At 48.8% G+C, this 20,715-nt stretch overlaps 8 protein-coding genes across 8 annotated transcripts; 4 read left to right on the top strand and 4 right to left on the bottom strand.

Annotated features, from left to right (window-relative positions):
- Positions 1–22: 22 nt before the first annotated feature.
- F5891DRAFT_1115627 (uncharacterized protein) lies at positions 23–2,939 on the top strand. The gene is made up of 4 exons (XM_041363783.1): positions 23–623; positions 675–747; positions 797–842; positions 893–2,939. Exons 1-4 carry the CDS (start codon positions 161–163, stop codon positions 2,768–2,770), a joined length of 2,460 nt encoding a protein of 819 aa, XP_041220422.1. The 5' UTR covers positions 23–160; the 3' UTR covers positions 2,771–2,939.
- A 1,305-nt stretch (positions 2,940–4,244) lies between these two features.
- On the top strand, positions 4,245–6,378 carry F5891DRAFT_961005 (amino acid permease; the record flags this gene model as incomplete). The annotated part of the gene is made up of 9 exons (XM_041375785.1): positions 4,245–4,393; positions 4,444–4,582; positions 4,634–4,745; positions 4,863–5,007; positions 5,057–5,276; positions 5,331–5,546; positions 5,596–5,671; positions 5,723–6,051; positions 6,112–6,378. The coding sequence occupies 9 exons, from the start codon at positions 4,245–4,247 to the stop codon at positions 6,376–6,378; spliced, it is 1,653 nt and encodes a 550-aa protein (XP_041220423.1).
- Positions 6,379–6,736: 358 nt separating this feature from the next.
- F5891DRAFT_1060799 (uncharacterized protein) lies at positions 6,737–12,212 on the bottom strand. The gene is made up of 10 exons (XM_041362901.1): positions 12,128–12,212; positions 11,943–12,073; positions 10,835–11,791; positions 8,575–10,774; positions 8,178–8,522; positions 7,801–8,125; positions 7,551–7,747; positions 7,219–7,499; positions 7,090–7,167; positions 6,737–7,037 (listed from the first exon to the last, which is right to left on the bottom strand). Exons 1-10 carry the CDS (start codon positions 12,157–12,159, stop codon positions 7,003–7,005), a joined length of 4,581 nt encoding a protein of 1,526 aa, XP_041220424.1. The 5' UTR covers positions 12,160–12,212; the 3' UTR covers positions 6,737–7,002.
- Positions 12,213–12,294: 82 nt separating this feature from the next.
- Positions 12,295–14,251, bottom strand: F5891DRAFT_1060812 (PAXNEB-domain-containing protein). The gene is made up of 5 exons (XM_041362902.1): positions 13,771–14,251; positions 13,481–13,715; positions 13,256–13,427; positions 12,663–13,194; positions 12,295–12,602 (listed from the first exon to the last, which is right to left on the bottom strand). Exons 1-4 carry the CDS (start codon positions 14,211–14,213, stop codon positions 12,689–12,691), a joined length of 1,356 nt encoding a protein of 451 aa, XP_041220425.1. The 5' UTR covers positions 14,214–14,251; the 3' UTR covers positions 12,295–12,602; positions 12,663–12,688.
- Positions 14,252–14,550: 299 nt separating this feature from the next.
- F5891DRAFT_984707 (signal peptidase I family protein) lies at positions 14,551–15,011 on the top strand (the record flags this gene model as incomplete). The annotated part of the gene is made up of 2 exons (XM_041377487.1): positions 14,551–14,892; positions 14,952–15,011. 2 exons carry the CDS (start codon positions 14,551–14,553, stop codon positions 15,009–15,011), a joined length of 402 nt encoding a protein of 133 aa, XP_041220426.1.
- A 101-nt stretch (positions 15,012–15,112) lies between these two features.
- F5891DRAFT_1194829 (TPR-like protein) lies at positions 15,113–16,134 on the bottom strand (the record flags this gene model as incomplete). Its single annotated transcript, XM_041368009.1, has 6 exons — positions 15,113–15,192; positions 15,246–15,404; positions 15,458–15,556; positions 15,607–15,643; positions 15,694–16,008; positions 16,063–16,134. 6 exons carry the CDS (start codon positions 16,132–16,134, stop codon positions 15,113–15,115), a joined length of 762 nt encoding a protein of 253 aa, XP_041220427.1.
- A 462-nt stretch (positions 16,135–16,596) lies between these two features.
- Positions 16,597–17,812, top strand: F5891DRAFT_1254493 (uncharacterized protein; the record flags this gene model as incomplete). The annotated part of the gene is made up of 6 exons (XM_041369958.1): positions 16,597–16,854; positions 16,905–16,980; positions 17,029–17,111; positions 17,159–17,328; positions 17,379–17,404; positions 17,457–17,812. 6 exons carry the CDS (start codon positions 16,597–16,599, stop codon positions 17,654–17,656), a joined length of 813 nt encoding a protein of 270 aa, XP_041220428.1. The 3' UTR covers positions 17,657–17,812.
- On the bottom strand, positions 17,812–19,720 carry F5891DRAFT_704043 (uncharacterized protein). The gene is made up of 5 exons (XM_041372876.1): positions 19,581–19,720; positions 19,483–19,530; positions 19,357–19,428; positions 18,713–19,281; positions 17,812–18,655 (listed from the first exon to the last, which is right to left on the bottom strand). Exons 1-5 carry the CDS (start codon positions 19,590–19,592, stop codon positions 17,968–17,970), a joined length of 1,389 nt encoding a protein of 462 aa, XP_041220429.1. The 5' UTR covers positions 19,593–19,720; the 3' UTR covers positions 17,812–17,967.
- Between the last annotated feature and the right edge of the window lie 995 nt (positions 19,721–20,715).

A 20,715-nucleotide genomic window follows, 5' to 3' on the forward strand; every position in this document is an offset into this window, starting at 1 on the left:
TGCCGTCGAAGCGTGTGGACACGTTTAAGTTGCGCTGTGGCCGCTTGTACTTCAACAGCAGATTATAAGGACCGAACATAATTAGACTATGCGAACCACATATCACTCCCCCCAGCATCATCCCCTACCTTTCATTTAGCCTCCCTCTACTTGCTTCATCATGACCTTAGCACGACAGCAGATATCGCAGTCGGAGGCGGACTCAACCTTGCTAGTCTCTCGAATATCGTCTCCGAGTCCAAGCTGCCACGACGAGAAATCAGTAAATGGACTCCCTACATACGCCGCACCATCCATCTTTCCACGCGACTACAACGTGCCATCATGCATAGACCACACTTCACAGTTCTTTGAGCTTCTTACTGCGCCCTATCATCCGCCAGCTTCCCTGAGTCCTTTGCGGCGTGCAACGCCCCGTCAAGAAGATGCGGAGAGGTGTGCAGCAATGGTAGACTGGGGCGATACGGACGAGGATTCAACGCCACAAGAGGGATCTTCTTCTACCCTGTCTTCGTTGCCTGAAAGTTCCGCTAAGGATATCTCGATATACGTGCCACACGGTCCATACGCATGGGCAGCTGGTGAGGATATCCAACAAACAGAGACATTGTTATCCCTACGACGTACGTTTTATCGCGGAGTTATCTTTGTTCGTCTTACTCACAATGATTTAGAGGGCTCGATGTGCTCAGCCTATATACAAACTGGTGTTATTGCCGGACGAAAGATCACTTTTATCAGCCGACGGTGAGCAAATGTCCCGAGTGATGATGGTCATTGACTTAATATGACATAGATGGAATCTGGACAAGCAAGCGGATTGGATCGGTTTTGATTCCGAGGTTCGTGCACATAATGCAAATCATTCGTCTCCTGAATGTCTGTCTTTCAGATGGCTCTCTACAGCTCAGAACAATACCTGAAGCCCCTGCAAGGCGTCATTGTCCCTCGCATAATCGGTGTACACATTCTGCCAGGCGCGATCAGCATTGCTATGGAATTACCCCATCAAAGTTTTTGGATGGAGGCCTCTCCTACCATGCCCGACGTCCTCAAGGAACGTGCTATGCAAGGGCTCGAGATGCTCCATTCGCGAGGTATTCTTCATGGAGATATTGAACTTCGTCATGTTCTCATCGGCGGGGACGGCGCCGTTACATTCATCGATTTCCAACTGAGTCGAACTACCAATCCCGACGAATCCGTGGGCTTGGAGAAGGCGGAGGACGAAGAGTTTCGTTTCGAGAAACGCTTGCTTGCATTCAAGCTTGACCTCCACGGTGCTCGGGCGAGTGAAATCCAGAAGACTGAAGCTTTCGTACAGCGCACTAAGCGAAATAAACGGAGAGATGCGTTGTGGAGACGTCGCTCCCATGGAGCTCGCACGGGATACATTCCGCCTTATGAGGAGGAGCCTGAGGAGGAAAAGATTGTACCGCCTGTCCACCCTCACGACTTGCAGGATACGTGGATGAAGAATTCAGACGCTCCCCCAATACGCGTCGTTGTTCCTGGACAGAGTACGGAAGAGGTGAAAACTGCTATTCGGACATTCTTTGAGTCTCTAGCAGAATCCTGTCCTGACCAAGCGCTTTCTCAACCACTACCTTCTACTGGGGACAGGGCAGAGGCGTCTGAAGCGGCATCATCGACATCATCTCTCACGTCGGCAATCGATCTCTCTCCAACTGCAGTCCACAAATCGTCACCCTCATTGGCGGGACGCAAACGTCATAGAGAATCTTCCCCCCACGCCTCTCATGCTTCATTCGACTCGCGACCCTCAAAACGTATTCGTCATGAAACAGAACCTTCGTCATCTGCTCGCGTCTCCTCCACTATCCATCCATTGCCAGCAATGTCCAGGGTCAATCCTCGTGATCGTGTACACATGTGGTATTCAGATCTGCCCGACAATGTTGAAGTTCCTCCCGCTCCCGTCCGTGTCAGACCTCTCTCCATGACCGCCGCACTTATTCGACAACAAAATATTGCACTTTGTCGTGAGGCAGGGCTTCCTCACGCTGAATTGGTCGAGAGGGGCGAGGTTTCACCCATGGACGCGGTTCGTCACTATTTGCTAGCCAAGAAACGTAGAGGCATAGCCCGAGGCAATCTAATCCGGGAGCGGGATCGGGATGGATACTCGCCATACGTTCACCATATAGAGAGGTCACGCCAACGTGAGCGCTATCTCATGCTGAAGGACGTGAAGAACGCGTACACCGCGACCTGTGCAAATGCCCCCAACCTGTTAGATATCGCAATGCCAGCAGGAGATGACACATTTTCCACTTTGCTCCACATGAACGAGCACAAAGATATACCTGAAGGACCCAGAATATTGCAAAAGACAGAATACGAATTCGTGCAGAATAGCCGGAAACAGGCTATCGTACTTACGCCCTGTCGAGGGGTACTCAAACGACGAAGAGAGGATGACCCAGTTCAGAACTTCCTGCCTGCGACGAATTCACCTAATCCTGCGGTACCTGTCGCTGATACTGGCAGCACTATTCCTCCGCCTCGCAAGAAAGCTCGAACCAAGGGCCCATCCCGCAAACCAGCACGTGCCCGTATACCCCTGTTCCACACATCAGATCCTGGGTCATTGGAGAGCAACAGAGCAGCAAAGGTCAAGCTTCCGCATGACCGTGATCTGGCTAGGCAGTGTTCATCATCACAACCTGCATCAAGCATCGACTTTACACCACCATCGTGGCGCGGTCTATCCGTTTGGATGGGATCTTTAATGGGATGGTCACACTGATCTTGGAACATTTTTACCTTATTGATACCCCCACTTTTCGGATTTCGACTTTCCGTGTAATATCTGTTGATTCAAATGCTTAATACGAAGGAACAAGTATATTCCTGTGATAGATCTCGGGGGAAACCGAGAAGACTTTACTCCGTGATTGAAGCATGTCAGAACCAAGCTGCGCAGGTGTATAAAGTTACCATGCGTGAATGCAATCTCACGGTGAAGTTGAGGGGCCGAGCTTACTTAAGCATAGGCGCGTGCAGCTCGGACGCAGCGGAATGCTGCTGAGCATCGCCGAGCGATTTCTCACCTCAGACCGTTTCCGAACTGGCTGCTCGCGTCGCTGCCGCTTATCGTGCACATGCCATCATGCAATTCCTCCTGCTCGCTATAGATTCAATTAATCACGCCTTTCCCAAAGGATCGTCGGTTTTTCACATGAAACGACATAGTCCGTGAATTCAGGGCCTCAGGGAAATCCCTTAGCGTACCTGCGCAGAGTCTTGTATCCTAAAGCCTCATCCGCCCAACTATATCATATCATCAATCTGCAGGCACCGCTTCGCTTGGCAGAACCAGCAGATGGGCCAGGCCCAAGTGCAGCCGTTTGTCACCGCATCATTGCTGTGGTGGCTGTTAGCCTCGCAACCTTGTAGTCCAACTGGAGGTCACAAGAACTGCGGTCGGCCCGATGCCCCAGTTTCCCTTGGCTCAAGACGAGCCCACCTTTCTTCCTATGGTATTAAAATTCTGTGGCAATTCCGCGTGATCGGTTTGTTTTTAGAGCACATGCACATTGCAGCCCAGGCCTACACCAAGCTGTTGCGAGATCCGTCACGGGGCAGGTCTGAGCCTCCACACCATGTCACGAGAGCATACAGGAAGTGTTTGCCCAGCCTTGGCTTGTCAAAATGCAATTACTAGCTGTAGTAGCAGCTGAAAATAAGATACAGTTGGCAAATTAGAATTGATTATCAACAGTCCCCATGGTAGGTTACCGAGTAGCCAAACTCACTCATTTCTAATGGAGTGAGAGACTGTGGAGATACATACTTTAGAGGTATGACCACGGACACATGGCAACCATTAAATGAAAAGCAAGTAGTAGATGATCGATTGATCAGTGGGTCACTGCTCCGTGCGCGTGAGTAACGTGATGTACGTCGATTCCTGTATTGATCTGATGCTTATGCTGTACAATATTATAGGAACTACGTGTTAATGCTCATACCTCCTTCCAGCCAATTTCACAGATAGATCCGAGTCTGAGGAGGAGGAGCGATGCATCCACATCGTGCCTGACCTGCGTAATCCCGCTCGGTTAATTCGGGTATGTCACTTATCGGACGTGGCGTCTTTATTCAATCAAACAGTCCGTAAAGAAATCACTGCCACGCCCCCACACGCTCATATATCCATGGGCCTTACTTAGATCCAAGTCTTATCTCTTCCTTCCTACCTTCACGAGCGCATCCCTGAAATGAATGTAGAAAAGACAGACCCTACTGCTTATCACACTAGCAAAGGCGAAAGCTCTGACGCCTCAGACCGCGATGGAGAGTCTGTCCGGGGGCCCGCGCGGCCCACCCTCCAACGCAAACTTAAGAATCGTCACGTCGCCATGATCAGGTTTGTTTTCTTCTTCTTCTTTCTTCTGATCAATTCTCACCTCCCTCAAGTATTGGCGGTGTCATCGGTACTGGTCTTTTTGTTGGAACCGCAAACTCTCTGAGGAATGGAGGTCCCATTGGTCTCTTGCTCGGTTACATCGTCATGGGCTCCATCGTCTATTGCGTCATGATCACTTTGGGAGAAATGGTATTCTTGCTGCACATCCTAGACGTACCTACCTGACCTTTATTTCCGTAGGTTGCTTACCTGCCTATAGCTGGTGGTCACATCAAACTGGCTGAACGTTTCGTTGACCCTGCGTTCTCTTTTGCCATGGGTTGGAATTACTGGTATAACTGGACTATTGTCTGTACGTTCCATTCTTCCTCCTTCATTTCTTACATTTACTCACCTCTCATCTTTCAGCACCTGGTACTTGAGTTCGATGCATTTTTTAGCATGCCTGCTGACATGTTTACCATCTCAGCCGAAATTTCTGCTGCTGCATTATTGATAAACTATTGGAATAAAACCGTCAATGATTCCGTATGGGTCGTCATATGTCTTGCCGTCGTTCTCACCATTAATATGCTCGGTGCTGGTGCTTACGGCGAGGCCGAATTCATATTTGCGTGCGTACCGAGTACTATATCCTGATCTCGTGTCCTGAGATTACTACAGATCCATCAAGGTCATCACAATCACTGGTCTTATCATTCTCGGTATAGTCATTGATTTGGGAGGTGCACCAAACCATGACCGCATTGGATTCCGCTACTGGAAAAATCCTGGACCATTCGTTCAGTATGATGGCATCCCAGGTGCCAAAGGACAATTCCTCGGCTTCTGGGCTGTTCTGACGGAGGCTGCTTTCTCGTTCATTGGAACCGAGATTGTTGCTGTACGTTATATTCTAGGCTTATCAATAAATATATTGCTTACGAGTCTCACTTAGATTGCTGCTGGAGAAGCCAAGAATCCTCGTCGTACCTTGCCCAAAGCCATCCGTCGAGTATACATCCGTATATTACTTTTCTACATCGGTGGAACACTCATCATTGGTCTGCTTGTACCATCCAACAACCCATCCCTCAATTTGAACAGTGGAACCACCGCCCAGTCTCCATTCGTCATTGCTATCGAAACAGCTGGAATCAAATCTCTTCCTTCTGTAAGCCACACCTTTTTACCTAGAAATTTCTCATTCCTATTCAAAACAGATCATCAATGCTTGTTTGTTGACCTCGGCATGGTCCGCCTCATCTAGTGATTTGTATACTGCGTCTCGTGCGATCTGTGCGTGTATTTATCTGTCAGCCAACTCATCGAAATTAACGCACTTCGTAGATGGTCTTGCGGCCTCGGGAAATGCTCCCAAGTTCTTCCTAAAAACCACGCGCAACGGGTTGCCTTACATTGCTGTCCTTTTCTCCGCCGCTTTCTCCCTTCTTGCCTTCATGGCTGTGTCCACGGGTGCGGGCTCAGTGTTTGACTGGTTTTCCAACATGACATCCATCGCTGGCCTTATGACATGGTTTGGTATTTCGGTGACGTACCTCCGCTTCTACAAGGGCATGCAGGTGCAAGGCATCGACCGCAAGACGCTTCCTTACTACACAAATCTCCAGCCATACGCAGCGTGGTGGGGAGCACTTGCAACGGTCACCGTATGTTTCGTACGTCGACCTTTCATATCTGCTAATATTGTTTAGACTGACTATTCCTCCACTCTCTAGTTCAGCGGATTTAGCGTCTTCCTCAAAGGAGAGTGGAGTACTGCAAATTTCATGACCAACTACATCCTTCTCATTACCTGGCCAATCATGTACCTTGGCGCTCGTTTCTACTATGGCTCTAAGCCCGTTGCTGCAGAGGACATGGACTTCACGAGCGATATAGCTGAAATTCTGGCGGACACGTATGATGAACCTCCGCCAAAGAACAAGATGGAAGCATTCTGGCAATGGCTGGTAAGCATAGCTACTCCATTTTGCAATTTCTGACATCACTAACGTCACCTCACTTGTAGATGTAATTATACCTGCAATAATACCTAAAGTCCGTTGATTATATCACTATTTTGTAAGCCCTCATGACCAATTACCCGACATACCTGGTTGTTTGTCGTATGACTACCAATATAATAATATCTAGTCAACTTGATCCATAGTCTTGCTGACCAAAATGCGACCTTGTCCTTACTTTTAGACAAAAGCACAGCCTGTATCTAGCAGAGAAACGCGGTTTTTTTTGATCGTCCATGGGACCAGTGACTATTTACATACTATCGTTCACACCTACGATTAGTAGAGTATTTCACAATTCTGTCTGTTATTTCAACACGCTATTGAAATTGGGATCTGAAATTTGAAACGCTCCATTGCATCGCGGCGGAATGAGGTTTCGGGACTTATAATGATTTCATGTATTCTACCTGGCCATACGAGAGTTAAAAGCGTAATGAGTGAAATACAGTGGGAAGATAATGTTGAGGACGGAAACCGAATGCAACATGCAGGAAACTTAATGACAGTATATATACGTATCAGAGTGCCCATCCAGCGAGCTAGAAATGAATGCACAGAGGTTGGGCACTAGGTTTTAGGCGCGATGGTAATCTTAAGCGTCTATGCTTTTGCAGAAGGTATATGCAGGTTAATGGCTGAGATATACCGTCAGCCAAAATAGGACCCTGGGTGTGTAGTTGTATTTACCTCTAAACCAGTTCAAAGCGTCAGAAGGTGATGGAGCATCGAAATAGAGGATAGCCTTGTTGTCAACCAGGCGCAAAACTAGGGTCGATGTTAAAATAGACACAACTTCTCCATTTCAGATCAACTTACCAGTTCCATGGACGATGCTTGCCGGCTGGGGTAAAGTCTGCATCCGCAGCACCGCCCACAGGTCAACCGCAGACATCGGATCCTTCCCGTCGCTAGGATCCCTGCAGAGAACAAGAAGGTCGTTACACAGTATTCCAATGAGTGGCCGGGGGTTCAGCTCTGGCGCTAGGCAATCAACTTGAACAGCAGAGGCGTCCCCCTGAGCATTGAACGTCTCAAAAGAAACGACCGTCTTTCGCACCACCCTAGTGAGCAGTAGGGGTCCATCCATAATAAGCCGTCTGACGGAAGCGTCAGAGGATTGTAAGCTGGTGCTTGCGTCCACAACTCACCGATGTGGTTGCACCAGAGGGCTGGGGAATTTGCCTCGTATTCTTGACTGCCATTGAACGAGTTTTCGTCGGGATTCAGACTCTCGTTTGCCTTCATTCATGTTATTTGCCAACGAAGATATTTCTGCCAGAGCTCGGTCCAGCGAGTCATCTAAAAAGGTATACGATGGTGGAGTGCTCCGCAAAAGCTCTTCCAACTTGACAGATGATTAGTTAATCGTGTCATATACAGACCAGTGCGAACGCTTACTAGCAGGCGGTACCGTGGTATTCGTTGGACTGGTAAAAGCAAATAGCCTTCCATATTAAGTTGTGAATGGCGAGGATTCAAGCGGCAACGTTTCAAAAAGTGCTTTATTCGTTTCCGTTGTCCAGACGTTAAATGTGCTGTATGACTCGGAGAAGATGGATCAGGCACCACGACTTTCTCTGAAGGAGAGGAGATAGCAAGACCAAGCCCAACAAGTTGAGCAGTGCTGGAGGAGGGTGTTATGGTAGAGCCTGGGCTGATGTTTCCTGCGACAGGCCTATCTGTCGACCAAAATCTGATGCGCTGGACAGAATTGTCAAAGTTGCTGCGCATACTCTGTGAGCAAAGAGCAGAGCACGAAATATTCATGTACTCACTTGATATATGTCGAGTACATCCTCATGAAAGCAGCATATCTCAAGAAACATCCAGCCACAGCTGTCGCTACCTCCACGGACAACTGACCGTCAGGATCAAACTCTTCAATTCCAGGAGGCTTTTGTAGCAGCGGAGCCGCTGCTTTTTCCAGCGACGGAAGGAAGCTTTCCTTGTGGAACGAAAAGAGTGCTTCAATGCCACTGAAAACGATCTTCCTCTCTGCTGAGGGGATGGTCGTTTCCTTGCTAGAACCAACACCACTGATCAGGTTGACAGGAGCAGCACTAGGCTTGATGTATATGTCGACAAGTTCTTGGAGGCCTTTCACGTACGTCTTCTCCGTCCTATAATTACAGTTAACAACATCCACCACAGCCAACAATTAAGAATGCTTACTCGACAATCTCTCGAACCACAAGTGCACGCCTGCTCTTATCGTCCTTGTACTTTCGCTCATCTTGAGAACAGTCCGAGGCAGCAACGCTGACCGTCTGTGAAGCCGTCCCACTGCGCAAACCGGACATAGTATCAGGAGACCGTAGCTGCGCAGACATGGATCCTGCTCGAGAAATCGTCGACATTGCGGACGTATCGAAATTTGTCCTCTCAATGATCGTCGGCCTACGCGAGCGCATTCCGCTCGACAAATTCTCTTCCCCTCCGGAATACACGCTGACGGTATTACCACCCTGAGACAGGCCGAGATCATTCATATCCTTCAAGTACGCCATAACAGAGCGTAAAGCCCGTGTGTATGCCTCTCGGGTTCTTTCCTCCTCTCTTCGAGTAGCAAAGTCGACGCTATCTGAATCCGGAACTGGACCTGACGAGATATTGGACCCGGGCTCATCCGCGTCATTTCCGCCTGATAGACGTTCCAGAAAGGGTACAGGTGACGATGAAGGAATAGTCACTGTATCATCGACCGGTAAGAAACTCCTTCTTCTGGATGACCGCGGAACAGGAGAAGATGATGGAATAAGGAAACTGCCAGGAATAGCAGGCGGCGGAATAGGGGAAGCCTTTTCGGAGGTTGGAGTCTCATTCTCAGTCTCATTCTCTAGCTCTGGTGGGGAAAAAGTGACAGGAGGGGCACCACCCGTGAATGGCCCAAAAATTTCCGTAGTAGAGAAGCGAAGGTCAATCTGAGGCGACGTGCTTGAGTGCGGCGTCGTAGGATTTGAGGCAGATACAATCCCCGACTCGGGCTGAGACGTGCGGTTGTGCGTAGTGGTCGGACGATATGGAGAAGCAGGAGAGTCGGGTCCAGGTCGCATCTTCCCCATCGACATTTTCTTCAAGAAACCCCATCGCCCGCTCTTTTCTCTGTCCTTGGAGTGAGATTGGGACTGCCTTGCAAGGCTATTCCTCTCCCCATAACCTGGTGAAGATCGAGGCGGATCACGTGCCAGCTTTCGACGCGGAGAAGTTGCCGGTGAGATAGTTTCGACGGCAGATATACGTGAGGACTCGGGAGCTGTGGGCTCTAGAGTGCCTGAAGGCGGATCGAACAGTGCCTGAGGTAAGGATGGCCGCGGATTACGCGTGACGGTAGAAGATGACGAAGAAACGCCAAGACTGGCGTATCGTTTGGGTACACTCAGGCGATCGGATTCCGGTGAGGCACCCACCACGGTAAGCAAATTCAAGCTGGACGCTGAGGTCGAATAATTCGGGAGCGCTGGGAGGGCAGGGGTGACGATGGGTGAGTCCTGCGGAGAAATTTGAGAATCACGTTGATCGAAAGATGAACGTAGTTCCCCCGCGCTCTTCATTCTCCGCAGATCGTGATCTGTGTAGTAACCCGAGTCTTCCACGCGCTTCGACATCCCGAGTCCATCAGCCACCTCAGTTCTGGGGCGCGATTTTGAACTGAAAAATGATCCATTTGGAGCAGTCTTGGTGCGTATTAAACCCCGCGGAGCAGCCTTGGGGAGGGGTAGCGTTGAAGGAGAGGTTACGGAACGACCGAGAAATGGAGCACGGGCTGGCGTAATAGTGTCGTCATCAAATTGAGAGACTGATGGCCCCTCCGGACCCGCACTAGTAGGCTCCGACTCCGTGTCTGTCTCTGGCCCCATAGACAAATCAACGAGGCTGGCGGGAGAAGGGGGGATAATGGATGCCGAGGGGGGATAAAGTGGTGGTACCGAAGTTTTAGCGAGCAGAGGCTCGACCAAAGCTTGCCAAGGTCCCTGAAACGGGTTGCCATCAAGATAAAGCTCCTGCAATGAAGGCAAGAGGCACAGCCAGCTGGGTAGGGAATGCATTTTGTTCCTCCGAACGCTAAGGGTGTGAAGCTTATCGAGCACGCATAATGAATCGGGAAGGCTACCAATACCAGTAGAATCCGCGATGAGCACACGCAAGGACGTGAGATTAGTCAAGAACGCGGGCAAGACTCGAAGAGGATTGGAAGCGACATTGAGCTCTTCCAGGTTCTCACATGAAGCAAGGGCAATAGGAACCGCATTCAAGAAGTTGGCGGAAATGTCGAGCGCGAGTAGGGTATTGCATATTTGCGGTAGGACGCCCAGCAGGAAAGTCGGTACCGTACCGGGTGTGCTAGACGATCCCAGTAGTAGATGCGTAGTTCCTGATGAAGGTGGTGTCATGAGTTGGATAAATGCCTGGAGTGAATAACACCCGCACTCACCTGGCTCAACACGTAGCTGGACAACTGGGATGCCTTCGCCTGTAACAATGAGGCCGCGGCCTTCTTCCGCTACCACTACCGCAGATGTCCTTTCCTCCTCCTTGTCGTCAATCTCGTCATCTTCCTCACCGAGGTCGTCAGTTTCTTCGTCACTTGTCAAACCAACTTCATCTCTCTCATCTACTGTTTGCCAACCCATGTCGAAGCTAGGGTTTTCTCGAAGACGTGGCATGCCGCTTTCATGCATGCTGTTAGTGTTATTGTTATTTTGCCCGATGGAAGATGACCTGGATCGAATACTCGCTGAGTATTCTGACCACCTGGTTTGGTCTATTGGAGTCCTTCCTGCAGACGAAGGAGTAACGGTCTTGGTCTGCAAGATCTGGTCCACGTCATCAGACGAAATTCCCACTGCGACACCAATCTCGTCGTCCTCTCCTGTAGCAACGTGAACATGGCCATAGTCACTCGATGTTAGTGCACTTCCGGAGCTAGTGTATGCAGACGAACGTGTGGATGCGGAAGAGGAACCTTCGGAAGAGAGAGCCGGCAGGGTGGAAGAGAGCCTATCAGACATGCGAGAATATTGGGAACGTTGGGGATATGGGTCTGGGAACTGAGAAGGATCTGGGAGCGGTGGCACCTTGGGGGGTCGTGCAAATGAATGTGTTGGAGATGAATCTAACCGAAAAGAAGATTCGCCCTCGGAGACCGACCGCACAAGAGGTGTTTGTAGAAATGAATGGTCTGGTACGAGGGGAATGCCAGCAGATGGAGACTCGTCTAGACTTGAAGTATCCGCAGCAAGTCTCATATTGGTTAAATTCTGAGTACCGTAATGTTGGGAACAGGTCCCAGATTCACCAGGTACAGATGGCGTCGGGGAGCGTGAGCGGGATCCGGGGTGGTGATTGGGAGAAAGTGAGCTGGAAGGCGGTAAGGCGGTTGATGGATGGTCTAGATTTTAAAAATGGTGAGCAAAAAAAAGGTCGGGTAATGAACGTCGAAAACAAGGAAAGAATTATTGTGGTAAGCGCCGAGGAAGCACTCATTAAGTTAAGTGCATGATACGCTAAATTGAAATACTGCACTGAATGATATAACTCACCAGGTCCCATCTCTGAGTGTATCCAACTAGTTGAACTTGATGGGGCATGATTATGAATTGGTGGCATTGGTAGTGGTTTTTCGTATAATGAAGTATAACCAGCTGGCCTGAGTACGTTGGGATGGTCGTTCCTGATAAGAAGCTTGTCAACAGAACAAGGGAGGATGATAAAAGTTTGACTTTACATGAGTGCTCTGATGGTTACTTGCTCGTCCATGGGTGAGATGAGAGTGCTTCAAGAAACGTTCCTTGCCATTATGTATACTAGTGCTCACTCTCATGTTGTTACATAAAACACGTTTTCTTTCCCATAAATTAAGCAAAAAAAAAGTTACTGTATAACCCAGTGCGATGCATTCATCATATCTCCATCACCGCGACATGGTTACATCACACAGCTGTTCAAAGGTGAAAGCTCTCCGAATCTAATTTTCTAGATTTCACACGTCAGCTCATGGTTATTCAATTATGCTGGAGCTAGTCCTAGTGACTTGTATCTCCGACATCAAATGCTTACAGCTGTCGACTCTCCACTCCTCGTCATTCCAACGTAACGAGGGCCAATATTGACAGTCGTTGCACACTTGGCTTCATGAGTAACACTCACTTTTTCCATTTACAGGTACAACAGGGCGAACAGTACCGTAGTCATCGCCATGTGTACGGGGAGGGCTTTCCCTCGAGTCAAAAAAAAACTTCCAGATGCTTATTCTTCAGCAGTGCAGGGTAACGGAGATAAATTGCCTTCAAAAATCGTACAAATCAGGACGCTCAGAACGGAACGCCACCTTTTTCTTTGGCTTCTTTGGCTTTGCAGGAACAAGGGAGTCGTCAGCATCGGGTATAGCCCGACTCGTAGAAGTATCGGACACTACCTCCTTGGAACGTTCAAATTCAACCTCCACAGTTGCAAGTGAGCCCTTTCTGCCTTCAGTCGCCAGAACAGCAGCGGGCATCGTTTCATGCACCATGTTGCCATCCAGTGCCATAGCATTCGAGGAAGGTGTCGTTCGCCGCTCAGTCACACCACCTTCCAAGTCCAGATGTAGGGTCTCAAAGATAAGACGTTTGCGCATACACTTGAAAGCAAGGTTATTTTCTCCACTTCCGCCCATCGACCCTGCAGCCGATGACAACCCGCGGAGGGTGGAATATTTATCACTGGCTGGGAGAATAGTATGGGGGGCCGGAAGCGTCAGAATTTGAACGATGCCGTGATGGGAAGGGAAAAGAGAAGATAGTGATGGGTTAGCTGGGCACATGACCGTCGTCACATCAGAAAATCTATGTTAGGCACACGTATCAATACTCACCACCAAATGCCGACATCGAGATTGCTGCATCACTTAGCCACCCCACTTTTTGAACCCACCCCGGTCCTCCCCATGTATCCGTACACATATGAGGAGCGAGAGATAGTGAGGCGCAAGCATTTGGATGCCGATGCAGAAGCCTTCGAAGCGAGTGCAGCAAGGCCAACACAGTCTATCATTGCATCAGCGACGATCTCCTCGTGCTTGCAAATGGCTGTATCTCACTGGTGGTTGCATGTCGTCCCAGTGGGGCGATCCTAAAGCAGGGATACATATTCGGACAGCGTGTGCATCTGTGCCGTTCGACAGTAGCTCCTCGATCTGTTCGATTACTCCCGTACCATCCTCAAATATATCAACATCAATCGGAATCAGTTGGGCGGATTGTCGTGCAGCATCAAGGGCTGTAGCGGGGATTCTGCAAGTCAAATCAAATGACAGGCAGAGATCGTCATTAAGACTATAATTGGTTGAACACCTCAGTATCATCCAGTGTGAGTAGAGGACTCACATACGAGTTAGACGAGACTGTTGTCTGAAACTTCTTCATCTGCTCATAACGCCAGGCAATCTTGATCTTATTATCATGCTGACTCGCCTTCTCATCGTCCGCATCCTCAGCTGTACTGGCTTGTGCAGGCGTCGATGGAGTATTCCCGGCCATCCAAATGCCCTCCCTTGCAAATCTCAGGGGTTCGTCATGGACGATGCAGACTTTCTGACCAGAGGCAAGACCTTGGGCTACGAAGTACTTCTGCACCAGTTCTCCGTATGCCGAGTGATGATCAGGAGCAAGGACAGCGAGAGAGCAAGACAAAGGTAGTCCCCCACCGAGAATATCATCAAGTGAAGGTATCCCAGTTGAAGTGATCACGGTAGAAGTGGAAAACGGGGAAAGACGAGTGCCTTGGGGTAGGTTAGCCCGACCTGACAGTGTTTTACGTTTGAAAGAAGACATTATAAGCGTCCTGCAGTAGATCTTCCCTGCATGAAGAGGTTACTCAATTTCAAATTGTATAATTACCGATGTGAAAAATATTTACATAAATATTTGTGACATGTTTCGCTTCAATGATACCCCCATCGTGGTTGCACCTTGCAGAGCCAGCCATCAAGAAAGTCGGTCTTACTTGTCTACATGTTCGTATCTAACAACCAGTTCCACGGACATTCATTGACGTCCTCCAGCTCATTAACTTCGGTTTTGCCTTTCACCTTTTCAAGGAAAATGTTGCCGGCCTATGCTTCGTTCGTGAATCCAACCACCCATCATCGACCCTTCTGATAAAATATAGATGGCTGGTCCTTCTATGCTTCCAACGCTCGACAACAGTGGCGAACTGGTCCTCGAAAGCATTCTCCCTCATCGGTTATTTCCTAATCAACTTGGAAGAGGGGAGCTTATAACCTTGACATCACCCGTTGATCCCTCTCGCATTATTTGCAAAAGGGTAATTGGCCTTCCGGGTGATGTAGTTTGCGTCGATCCAACTGGGCTCAAAGCTCATTCGACCGAGCATGTTCTCGTTCCCAAAGGGCACATTTGGGTTGCTGGTGACAACGCTGCCTGGTCAAAAGACTCGCGCGATTATGGTCCTGTGTCTATGGCCTTAGTAAGAGGCAGAATCGCTGCCAGGGTAAGTGCACAAATTTCTCATGCAACAGATTCCATGACGGCGAGACTTGCTTTATATAGATTTACCCGCTCAACCGGTTCACCGTCTTCTCTAAGAACGCGACTTACATCGAACATTGACACACGGGATAACAGTCTAGAATAGACAGGAATTATACACTGACGACGTGCTTTCTAATACAATGTGCCATATCGCGATTTGAAGGAATTCAAGATCAATACTATCGAGCAAAGTTCATCGAGTAACCGCCTTGACCATTTGGTTCAAACTTGAAGTTGTCAGTGGACAATCCGAAATTGCCTGACAGTTTCACCGTCAGGCTTATCAGTTTGCAGAGGAAAATGACGACATACCCAGTATACTATTGCCGAGGTTCTTCAGTTTGCCCGTCATTTCGGCCATTTCTTTCTTCTGAGCTGCTTGCTGGCGAGGTTCAAGAAGCTGCAGGCTCCGCTTGGTCTGTGCCACCTGAGGAGACGTAGGGGGTAGCAATTCCAGGAGTGACTTGTAATCTAGATGATTTTACTTAAGATACCTTAAGATGCCCTTGAGCAGTAAATCATACCTTCTTGTGCTTGTGTCAAAGATGACCATGTGTCGAGATGTTCGTTAGAAGCCGCTCGCCGCTGCAGGGCCTTGATATAGTGAGGGTCATCGAGTAATGCTGCAGCGAAACATGTAGGGATATTCTTTCTGTTTTTGCAGACGACTTACATTGGGTGCATGATTCAACTGCACCGCTGTAATCGCTCTGATCGATTACAGTGAGATCTTTGAAACATCAAGGATTGATTTGCATACAAGTTTTACCAGACATGCACCAATGTTGGCGTTCAACACGGCTCGAGCCTTGGCACATTCTGCCTCGAGCTCCGAGGGGATGCTGGCTGGCTCTGGCCCCTCCTCTCGCGTTGGCACCTCGCCTGAACTCGCCGATCGGGCACCACCGTGATCTGACGTATCATCCTGTGAGTTATCTGAGGAAGGAGGCTGCGGCTTTCGTCTGGGTAGTTGACTCAGAGCAGTTCTGTATGACACGAGAGCTTCACTCCATCTACTGGCCCGGAACGACTCATTGCCCTCCTGCTTCAATTCATCTGCCTCCGTAATGTTTTTCTGCCGTTCAAATTGATCAGATAATCAATACTCGACCCTGAATTTGACGCTCACCTTGATTTCGTGTTCATCGACGGACTCGTATGGGGTGGACACGTCGGAAGGTAAATGTTGGTCATCCGCCATCACGATGAATGAATTTGGTTTGGATCCAAGTTGCCAACTGAGAACTTATGAGTATTACACGCTATGTTTACTATGTTCCTCACGATATTTGGTGCGAAGTGAACGGCTGGTGTTATTTCATGTGCACTGGCTGATGGGCCACATTGTAAATCGTGCCGTTAAAATTTGATGCAGATGACCTAGGGTGACCAACTGTTGACAAATCATCACATAGAGCAATGAGAGCCGAACAAGGACGTATTCTACGGCGAACAGATCAGATACATCAACCATTCCTTGTTACACAGCTGAAAAAAAACGCTGAAAATGAGTCTCGCACAGTGGCATCGAATGACGCATCGATGATTATTCATGTATCGCGGCTGTAATGACAAGTCAATTTTGAACAGGCAGTCGCAGGTATAAAGGTCAGCGCTTTCACGCCCCTTTCTTTCAGCAAATTATCAAACTTACTCTTCTATCATGCCCAGCATCAGCGATTCAAAGTGCATCCTCGTCGTTGGATCCACTGCAGGAATAGGTCGGGCCCTTGCCCTTGCAATCTTGGACCTCCCTTCTCAGCCAACCGTCATTGTCTGTGGGCGCCGCAAGGAAAGGCTCGACGAACTGGTTGCCTCCCACAATGCCACCGGACGACTCAAAAGTGTCACTCTTGACGTGCTTTCAGAGCGCAACGCTCTCAAGTCTTCTATCGAAGATATCGTCAACACTTACCCAGACGTATGTACCCGTAGCACTGTCCCCTGTGAACAAGCTGACCGGCTTCTTAGCTTGACGCTGTTCTCTTCTCGAGTGGCATTCAACGTGCTTTCGACTTCACGAGGCCAGATACCATTGATCTCGACTGTAGGTCTCTCTCCCACTGTGCACCTATGACATACTAATTTCGGTCAGTTCTCGAGTGCGAACTCGCCACCAATTACACCTCAATTGTCAGAATGATCACCTTCTTCCTCCCTCATCTTATCAAGCTTGGGGTATGAGCATTTTTTATTCTTTTCTTGTTTATCTGACCCTCGTGCAGGAGCAAGGCCGTCCGACATTCTTGTACACAGTTTCTTCAGGACTTTCCATTGTTCCCGCCACTGGAATTGCTAATTACTGCGCGACAAAATCTGCTGTTCACAGCTTGAGTATCTCACTCGCTATTCAGCTTAAGGAGAAGAATGTTCATGTAGTCGAGATTATCCCTCCGTGAGTGACACTATTTGTTCCGTTGTCGTCGGTCTCATGGTCGATTAAAGACTCGTCGAGTCGGAATTGCATGACTGTGAGTTCCCTTCCAGTTTTCCGTGTCTACTGTCTCTTGACCTGCGCGTCAGTCGAAGGCACAACGCAACGTCTATCCAATTTCTGGCTTTCGCTCGAAGAATACACGAAGGTGACGATGGAGGGCCTTGTTCGAGGTGACCCATACGTTCCAGCGGGGATGGTCATCGAACAGCACAAACAGTTTGAGGAAGGGAAGTTGGAGGCTGCAACGAAGATGCATGGGCGTTTCAAGGCAATGACTCAGACATAAAGCACACGTATTGGAATGTGTGGAACGTAGTTTCCCTCTGCAATCAGGCTCAAAAGTGTATAGTGATTGTCGTTCATGTTCTTGTCTCAAAAAGAATTCTCTGGAATTTGGGAGTGCTGCACTACTGAAATACAATGCGAAAATCTGAGTCCCAATTGGAAAAACCAGGTTGCATATAGTTGAAGTAGTCAGGGACGTGTAAACGAGTCACTACAAATCCTCTGAATGCCTGATGAACAGTATTGCCTACTCGATGTAGTGTTCGTCATTTGACGCATCTCCGGTGGAGATATGTGTAGATGCCAAGATACTCAATCCAAACGGTTCAGCGAAAACTGCTCCGTCTTCTGGAGCAACTCGCTCATGTCTGGAACTGGTACAGGGACACCAGCGGATGCGGGGTGGATTATCTCCTGCTCGTCGCCACCAACCACTCTCATCGTAAACCCATTCGGTACGTTCGGCAATCGCACCGAGCCCAAGTTTCTCTGTCCAGGACGTTGAAATGGATTAAATGCGATGGGGTATTCTCTGGGCCGCGTAAGATTGTATATCTCCGAGCCAGGCATGCCTGCTGAGTGTAAGCGAGGGAGGGCATGGGCAATGATCTGGGGAATTGCATCTCTTTGAAGTTCGGCGGATTGTTCTGCGTATTCGGAGACGGCAAAAGGCGTATTATCAGTGTGACAGCACAAGATGACGAACTGCCACGCTGGGTAACTGGTGAGCCCAGCATTCAGACCGACGATAGCGTCTGGTTTGCTTCCTACGAGCAAAGGGAGCCGCGGGTCCCAATTTTCATGATCTCCGTGGAGAAAAAGGGACAGAGTGCTGGCTCCGCAAGATGCAGGGCTGGTGTAGGTGTAGACTGGCTCGTTCTGCTTCGCCTTCATAGCGATGCTATTCTTCTTTGCCTTACTAACAATAGAGTGGACTGCGATGCCGAAGAAAGTCATCTTGATATCTGTGTGAGGAAGCAGCAACGCTAGTTCAGAGAATCTAGCATGATGATGATAATCAGCATGGAAAGTTTAGCCGCTGACAGTCCCCACATACAGGGGAAGCATATTCAATTCAACTTCAGCGCCGATATAATGTACGTTGAGCGCCTGACGATTCTCTGAAGAACTTCTTTTTGGCCCTGCGACCTGGAGCACGTTCACCAAAAGCTGGTATACGGTGAGAGGGTAATGCAGCAACAAGGCTGCTGGTGATTCCTTGGGGATATTTCGCCACTTGTACCATGAATCCCAGTCCACGATATCCACGTTGGAAGCAAGCTCAGGCTCCGTGCCAAGCTCAAAAACCAATCGGGGGATTAAACGCTTCTCCAGTTTCCAGCCAGTCTCATCCGTCAATAGTTTATTTGAAAGCAGCATGTAGCCGTGTTCAAATCCCTTTGTATCGTCGACGCGAAGCGCTCCAGACGGGCCGGAAGTATTACTTGGCTGCTGAAGGTGTGGGTTGGAGCCTCCCGGAATGCTCCAGTAGCCGAAACCCTCTGCACCCAAGACCTTGTGATAGGCGCGTACGATGGGTTCGGCAAAGGTGCCATCCGTCTCGATGCGACCCCAGGGAAATTGCTTCAGAAGAGCTTGCACGTGCGGGACCTTCTCCATATGTACCTGAGATGGAATTCATCAGACACTACGAATAAACGGTACTCTGGGAAAGAACAGGTAAGCACTGATCATTCGTACCTTATTCTTTGCACAGAAGAATTTGTGACCTTGGGCTCCAAACCTCCCTGCCTTCCAGTTTGCGGTATGGCACTGAAAAGTCGAAGATAAGCGAGTGCCTGGATATTAATGGAGATGTAAATTGACATTCTTCGAGCAGAATACAGCGGATCTACAACCCGAGCAGATCAAGGGCTAATGACTCGAAGTCAATTACGGGCTAAAGCGTAACTATTTGGACGTACTTTACGACCCATGATAGGTATGTCGCAATTATAGCAGGTCGGTACTATCCCAAAGTCCAGTTTATTTGGGTCCCCTCCTAGGACGCTGCTCGCTCCGGAGCTGTTCTGCCCCTTTGTATGTCATGCGAGTGATGTCTGCAGCAGTAGGCATGGGTATTTTGTTGGGCATCTTGTATGCAAAGGTCAGAGGGTAGCTTGGAGGGATCGTGGATGTAAATTATAGCTTTCAGAGTTCATGAGGTAGCCACGAGGAGGCCCATGCGGCAAACTCAATCGATAATCGATTCTCCCTGCAGCGCTTGACCAAAACCGCTTTGATCATTGACAATTTCGGTGCATTGAGAACTTTTCAGCACATGTGCATGATCCTGCATTTTACTGAGTGGTTGCATACAAAAGGCAACGCGAGATCTGACTGCTTCAGACAGAATCACCAGCAGGTCACTGCAGAAGCTTGAAGGCTTGAACCGAAATATCAACTTAATATATGTACGTAATGGAGCATCAGGGCTAGTACCGTGAACACGTGACTTGCGGCTAGCGCTATGCTCATCGGCATCATACCTCCATCATCGTTGTCGTATTTAACAAGCAAAATTCTGTGGACATAAATGAATTGCTGTAATACACCATCCAACTCATCAACGTTTTACTTCCGTCTTTTGAAGAGAAATGGCACTGGTTCATGCTTCGTTTGTGAATCCAAGTAATGCTACGCTATGTGCAACTGCATTTTCAGTGCACGAATTTTCTAACGGCTTCTTCACGACTGTTTTCATCAATATTACTGTGACTACATGCCACTACCCTGCAGTTCTAGCACCTCGACATACAACAACCGCTTGAGCTGCAATATTGAAGAAACATTCCCTGCCAGCTTCCATTGTCCCCAGACTTTCGTGTAGCATCTCCTCCCCTCAAATCAGTGGTAGTTTGACCTCAACAAGTTGTGCTTGATGCAGTTTATTTCCTGGCGTTACAGATGGAGCTGCTTGCGGAAGCGCTAGGCCCATTCTGCGAGTGAGTTTTTCCTTGAAGCTCTTCTCTGCGACAGCGCGAGTTTGCTGTGAATGAGCAAGCTGTTGTTGGAATATTCCGACCCTATCAAAGATTTTTCGGTAGGTCATTACGAGGT

The sequence above is a fragment of the Suillus fuscotomentosus genome (genome assembly GCF_016647785.1).
Source record: "Suillus fuscotomentosus strain FC203 chromosome Unknown F5891scaffold_74, whole genome shotgun sequence".
In the NCBI taxonomy this organism is placed as follows: Eukaryota; Fungi; Basidiomycota; class Agaricomycetes; order Boletales; family Suillaceae; genus Suillus; species Suillus fuscotomentosus.